The sequence below is a fragment of the Polyergus mexicanus genome, unplaced genomic scaffold (genome assembly GCF_030449975.1).
Source record: "Polyergus mexicanus isolate NDT 795.1 unplaced genomic scaffold, iyPolMexi1.0 SCAF_9, whole genome shotgun sequence".
Taxonomy (NCBI): domain Eukaryota; kingdom Metazoa; phylum Arthropoda; class Insecta; order Hymenoptera; family Formicidae; genus Polyergus; species Polyergus mexicanus.
The window spans coordinates 10,385,658-10,393,169 of NW_027223329.1; the positions used below are offsets into that span (position 1 = coordinate 10,385,658).

General features: G+C 33.8%; 1 protein-coding gene across 1 annotated transcript; it reads left to right on the top strand.

Moving 5' to 3' along the window:
* The first annotated feature begins 1,171 nt into the window (after positions 1 to 1,171).
* LOC138936236 (uncharacterized) lies at positions 1,172 to 7,298 on the top strand. Its single transcript, XM_070301468.1, has 5 exons — positions 1,172 to 1,284; positions 5,659 to 5,842; positions 6,171 to 6,331; positions 6,419 to 6,538; positions 6,747 to 7,298. The coding sequence occupies exons 1-5, from the start codon at positions 1,265 to 1,267 to the stop codon at positions 6,907 to 6,909; spliced, it is 648 nt and encodes a 215-aa protein (XP_070157569.1). The 5' UTR covers positions 1,172 to 1,264; the 3' UTR covers positions 6,910 to 7,298.
* Positions 7,299 to 7,512: the final 214 nt, after the last annotated feature.

Consider the following 7,512-nt stretch of genomic DNA (forward strand, 5'->3'; position numbering starts at 1 on the left):
TACACGACGGAAGTTGATGTTTTTGTCTCCTCGAGAAACAAAAAGAACGGAAGAATTGATCGAAATTTCTAATTCTAAAGAGTCACGTGGCTACGTAATTATTTAATAACGATATTCAAAGAGCGATTAAATTAGCATGTTTTTGCTCGACGCATTTTTGACACAAATTTTATAGCATTATCAGCATGAAATAGTAGATACGTTTAAATAGAATATTTCTTGTTGCAATATATTAGTATGTATAAGAATATATTTTAAATTTGGGGGTAATTATTCGAAAATGTGACGTTATCGAAAAACAGTCATTAATTATCCTAATATTAGAATTGTAGAATATTTAATCGAAACTCACCGTATACGTTGCATATGTTTTTTTTTTGCGAAAGAAAAGAAAATAATATCTTCGAAAATATCGTCGCGTCAATTTATCGTGCAATGTACATTGCCTCGTCACCGGCATATATGGAAAATGTTCTGCAATCGATACAAGAAGGTGCGTCATTGCCCAAGAGATCTTTGATTCTTTTTCAAATCATGATCTCTCTCTCTCTCTCTCTCTCTCTCTCTCTCTCTCTTTAATAACGATATTCAAAGAACGATTAAATTAGCATGTTTTTTCTCGACGCATTTTTGACACGTTGTTCGAAAAATATTATTCTTCGTGTAATAAAATAGCACAAATGGCCACGTCTCTAAAAATTGCATTTTTTAATCACAAAAGAGCACATCGGTAGTTATGCAATGTCTTATCGCGCTACGGTATGTAAATCATCTTTTATAAAAATTTTCAACGAAAAAAAAAAATGGATTCTCAACGGATTCAATTACCAAGCGGGCTTACAAAGTACACGAGTAACATGCTACTCGTTGCCTCCCAAGATTCGTGCGAAACCTAAATCCGTGTATTTACGGTGTATCACACACGCGACGTGAGGGGGTGAGTATACGAGTATCATTAAGGATACGTTGGAGTCTCACACATATGCTATCGCGAACCGTGCACGGGTGGTTGTTGGCAGAGTGAGAGTGCCATATATATAGAGAGAAGGGGAAACTCGCCTCGGCACTCCAAAGTACACAGCCTCCGCGATTACAGTGGCGTGCTCCTTCGGTTCCTTCTATTCTGTTGTCGCCTAATATCCATTCTTCGAGCCAGTGGTAATAATCAGCCACAGATAAGTGGTTTTCCGCACGTCGCAGCCGCCAAACAAGGCCACGACATCCGCAGAAACGAGACAATTTCTACGACAGGCCGCCCGACATCATGAAACTTACATTGTTCACGTGAGTACGCGCCATTCGTGGCTCGCAATTCGAGACAATCGAATGTTTCGGTATAAAAATAAAATTTGTATAAAGTTTATGTATTAGAGGTGCAACTTTAATTTAAAATAAATTTCATAGTTTATAGATTCTTATTTTATTATAGCATCGAGCTACTTAACATTTCTCACAATTTCTCTCTCCCTAATAAATAAATATAATCGGAATCACGTCTCTCTTTTCCTATTGTAATTGCAGTTACGATTATACTTGCGTATAAATAATAGATTATCCTAATCGAACAGCTGTTTGGCGATATTATTAAATAGGAATAAGCGGCAAAAACCTCTGTTTATAATTTTAAATATATCTATTTATTCACGCAAATCACGTGTATCATATTGTTTAACGATATCAAATGCTCTTTGATAAAATCAAAAAGTGCAACAAGAAATAAGGACGTAAAAAAAAAAAAAAAAATTTGGCATCGTTACACCGGCCAATTCTGATCATATCTATAGATTACAGATCACCTTCGGTGATCAACCTGGATAATTCCAAGGCCAGTTATACATTCGCAATTGAAAGGTATACCTGCTACCTATGCGCACTCGTTGTCTCAGGCTTAATATATGTAATTGAAATTGCTCTGCCGGAAATTGCGACTGCCGATAATTTTCGATCGCGAATGTAGATTGATTTATGGTATTCAACAATCTATATATTCCGAATCGTTTAACATAATATTTCCACACGAATTGAAGATAATGCGTTCCACGATTCGACCATAAAACATGGGCTTCAATTTTATAAGAAGTTATTCACCCCGTGTTTTATAAATTTTTCCTTATATCGATTATTCGACGTTGCACGTCATACACTTGATTTGTATGTGTCTGTATAATATGTACATAATAATGTATATATTAATAATGGCATATGCAAAGTTTGCATGTTATGCAAACGGACGGCTGCAGTAGGTCGAGTTCTTTCCTGGTTCTGACCAGGAAATTGATTAGAAAAGTAACGGGAGAGCGAGAGCGCATAACAGCGATTATTACTGAAATCAATTAATATATGTATTACACTAGAGAAACAAGAAATTTGTATGGCTTGAATATCGTGAGTTTCTCCTTGGCATTATCCTTACGAATAATGCATATCGAACTATCTTCGCTTCTGCATTATAAACCAGCAAAAAGAATAAAACAGAAACATATTTATTATGATTGTTGAAGCAAGCTTTTTTAAGCATGCGATAAAAGTGCATTGAATATACAATTTATAATACAGAATTAAGAAATGGAGAAATATTTAGAAAGATAAGAAGAGATGAAGGAATATAAAGAAAAGAAAGGAAGAAAATTATTAAAGAGTATAAATTAGGCTAAAAGAAGAAAGTTAAACATGATATTTTAAGTTTGTGCGAAAGAAATTTGAATATATACTTCGCAAACACAATTTCCGATTTGCATTTTTATAAGAAAAGGTTGGAAACTTATTTTTTAAATGTATTGATGTTAAAACGATAACTCTATTTTAATTAATAAGAAATTTTCAATTTTTTATATGACAAACACACAATAAATCTTTTCCATTAATTTAAAAAGAAAAAATATGTAAAGAGAAAGATGAGGCTAAAATATAAGAAAGAATGATAGAGAAAGGGAGAAAGAGAGAGAGAAGGAGAAAAAAAGATGAAAGGGATAATGGCGACGAAATTTCTTATGCAAAACGGAAGTAATGAGTGTCCATACATTACGTTAACGATATCCTTTAGATGGAATAATGCGAATGTAATCGCTTCCTTCGAAGGCAAAGTACTAACAAGTTTAGTGATTCTGTGACGCGATGAAATCCGGGCAGGTATGATAAATTATTTGATTTCCGAGATATAAATAAAAATTTGTGTTAGGAGATTATACTAATGAGAAAATATATTCCGCATTAGGACAATTTTGTACTTCTGCGTATGAAATTATATTTATTAATTATTATCCAGTGACAAAAAGAAAAAATAAATTTGATTAGGATAACGCAATTTAAAATTGTTATTGATGCATTGTATAAGTTATATAACACGCATAGCTTTATTGCAGACAACGCGAGCAATTGGCGTTTACGAGACGCGTGTCTTATTAATCATGAAGCAAGTATGGAGATAATTTTTAATATCTTTAAGTATAAATATGTTTGTGTTGTCCTGGCTAACGATGAGAGCATGATATCACGCGATAATAAGCGATAAATTTTATCCACGACACAGCGAGAATATTCAGAAACAGAATATTAATTAAGCGCCAGCTAATATATTCATAATATAGAAATATTCATCGAAAACATTATTACGACATATTATAATAAATGATATGCGTTATTTTCAATAACCTTTACAGAGAGAGGGAGAGAGAGAGAGAGAGAGAGAGAGCATCACAATCTGCGGGATATAATTTATTTTTTCGAATTCCTTTTAGCAAAGAACTTAATTATTGCTCGTGAATAAAGAACTTCTATTAGTAACTAAAACAATAAAGTAACGATTTGGATGCAACATGTGCGATCCACGTGGTAAATGTCATGTCTGCGTAAACACGACCATAATACGTTAATGATTTCACATATGAAAGTTTTAATCTAAATTAATCTTGAATGCAATTATTGTGATTACATTTAATGATTCGGAGAATAAAATTCTGACTATAGCCAAGCTTCGAAAAAAAATATGATTCGTGCGATTTTATCGATTCATACAAAGATAATTATTCAAAGATAATTATTTAGAAAGAATGGTTTACTGATATTTTTTTCACGAAATTAAAAAATGTGTAGAAATTATTATTAAAAAAAAATATTTATTTCACAGAAATATTATCTCTTACAAAATATTCTTTCGAACGAAATGCGAATGCCTGTGTCATCATCCTCTAGAATGTCATCGTTATTCTCGTTCCAATTCGTGTTTCGAATTCGTGTTTTCGCAATCGTCCAGCGCGTGGATATTCCTATGGCGATCTATCGATCGGGATTGCCGGACTTTTGCGGATTCCTCGAAATTTTGTCTTCCCTCTCTTCAACTCTCTTTTTTTTATCCGGGGCCTCGAGTTCGGCTGGTTCTCTTGACATTTGTGAGCCGCCTCACGTATACGAATGTCCCGTCGTAACGGCGCGGCCAATCCCGAACGGTACGGTGCGCGAGTTGCACGAGCAGAGAAAGTAAGTCTCGTGTACGTGAATATCACAGGTCAAAATCCATCTGGTATACACGGATCTACTATCACGCGAAACGAACGAACACGCGCTGCGCCGAGCCACGTCGGGCATACGTAATAATCGTTGCAGCGCGTGTCTCGTGAAGTAGGATCTTTCGTCCTCGGATTCTTTTTTTTCGATTCTGGCGAAAGTTGCGACTAGGAATTCTATTTTACTCGTATTCTGCGCAAAATGTTGCGCGAAAACAATTCCATCTGTTCCAGAAAAAAAAAAAAAACTCTCGATCTCTTGTCCCCTTGCGAATAAAAATTGTATACTTAAAATAAGCAGAAAGAGATGTAAAAGTCTAGAAACTTATTTTTTTAGAGAGAGAGTTAACACAAAGCTTCAAAATAGTGAAAGAAAAAAGTTCTTCCTATATAAATAAGAATAAAAATTTAATCGAGGTGAAATTTGTAAAATTGTTATGTGTATAAAGAAGTACTCTTCAATATAACAGTAAGATCTTAAATAAAGATTCCTTTAAAAATTATAAAAGTCAAAAGGTGGATTATATAAGAAAAAAATTCTAGAGAATTTTCTCTCTGCAATCCACAAGAATGTCTCCTGTCCTTTTAATTCCTAAAGCTACATAATCTCGCGCGCTCCAGCTTCTGAATTCGCAGGGCAATAATCTGACTTGCATATATTTTGCCGTCTCCTAAATGCAACCTGTCAATTTAACCGCGATAAACTTGTTTCGCAGCGTTACGTACTTGAATAACTTTTTTTTTTTTTTTTTTTTTAATTTGCGACAGCACAGATTGTTTAGTGATTTTCATACGATCTTTCGGCCTGGCGCCTTCCTCTTCGACCAGGAGGAAAATAATTTTCTAAGGACGTAATCTACACGCTGGATCGCGTGTTGCAATCTGCAGAGCTAGTTCTTCCGTAATTCTTGTAATATCTATGGATCTGAATTTGCAACACTTATGCGTAGTTTTCGTGCTAAATATTTGCACTCATTCCATTTTTATGTACTCTTTGAAAAAATCTCTATTCTAGCATGTCTGTAATATTGAAGGACCTATTTTAGAAAATAAAAAATAGAATTATCGCATGTCACTTTATGTTAAACAAAGTGAATTATAAAGCAGGCTAATATATAGATAGAAATTTTAATATACGTAACGTGTTTTTTTGCAGAATCTTCGCTCTCTGTATAATAGCCGTCTGCAGATCAGCCGAAGAGGAATATGATTATGAGGAAGAGGTAGCAGCACCGGTGACGCCAGCACCGACAAAACCAGCAGGTAGTCGGCTAGGTGGTCTCTTATCCTCGAGAGGACGAACCAATGTAGCAACTGTAGGGAAGAAAAAAGTATCACCGGTGAGTCTACTGTATTTTACGTTAATGCATTGATTTATATTGAATATACAATATATTTACGTTTATCCCAAATATATTTTTAATATATATGTAAAATATATATGAAACAAATAATATATAAGACAAGGTTTGCAAAATATATACTTATATAAAAAAATAAAATGTATAGGTATTGTCAATAGTTTTATTTGCGAACAAATCACGATTAATTAATTATAATTATATTAAAAATTGGATCTGATATTTATATTTTTGTGTGTCATATCTCGATAATAGAATATGTAAAATAATCTTTTTCTTTTCTTTCTTTCTTCCTTTCATTCTTTAGACTCAATCAACGACATCGAAACCGGTAGAACAAGCACCTGAGGAGGATGACGTGGAAGGCGAAGATACAGGGCTTGAAAACAGTCAGGAACATGAAGCTCCTACGACAACGACTGAATCTGCGAAAAAGCTTCGTAATGCTGGTGGCGTCAGGCCCTTTAGGTACCTGTTTGGTGAAATATTCTCTCTTCAGATATTGTACAATAGGCAAATATTTTTCCAACAAATATGCGCATAATATAATTTTAGATCAAATGAAGATCTCTTGGCCGCCTTGAAGAGGCGAAGAGCACAGACCGGACCCAGCAGTCATTCACGGGAAACTGCTACCACGCATTCTGCAGCAGAACATACAACAGCAAAGACAAAGTAATACAATATGATAAAAAAAAAAAAAAAGAAAAAAAAGATTTATATTTATATTATATCTAAATCCTAATAACGTAAAGTATTTTTCTATTTCAAACAAAAGTAAACAAAAGTAAAAGTACAGTAATTTTTTTATAAAGATGATTATTTTAACCCTCGCATATATCTTATGAAATATGTTGTATATGGATTGAATAATGTGTTTCAGAGCTAGCACAAATAGTCGTAACAAAGCTAGCGCAGGTGGTGAAATAAGAACGTCAGGTCGCGGCAGGTTCGGAGGAAGAGGAAGTAAGACTGTACAAGAAGAGGTCGAGGAAACTCAACAGGAAGAGGTCCAAGTGAAACCTAAAGCATATCGCAGGGGTTAAATCAATCGCCAATCCGTGTGATGATACTTGTTTAAACTTGTTGACATTTCTTAGAATACACATTAATTAAATTTGACGACTTAAAAACTGCGTTGAAAACCTGTGTCGTCTTCTATATCGCAAAGTTCAAGATCTTTGTAAAACGATCTCGCCAATGAATTTCTCACAACAAATGTGCTGCTACCGTTTCGGAGCGAAAGATCAATTTTTGCATACTCGAATTTTCGATAACATAATTAATGATATATATAAGGATTTTTAATATATTTTGGGTACATGAGTCATATAAGGATATTACGTCTTTCTCTAAGAATGGCAGATTTTATTCGTATTTCGCCACACGGTATGAAAAATATGAGTAGTATCAAAAATATGAAAAAGAAATTGAAAAATCAGTGTATTAATTATTATAATAGATGCTAATTGGAAAGAACAAAGTCTTCCTCTTTGCTACTAACAATAAGTGATGTATATATAGCAAAACAATGCCATCCCTCAAGTACTTAAATCTATTATATAAATGTAAATTAATATGTGACAATAAAGTGTTTTTGGAAAACGACTCTATTTCATGCTGTCTTTTAATTATTTTCGTAATACAAG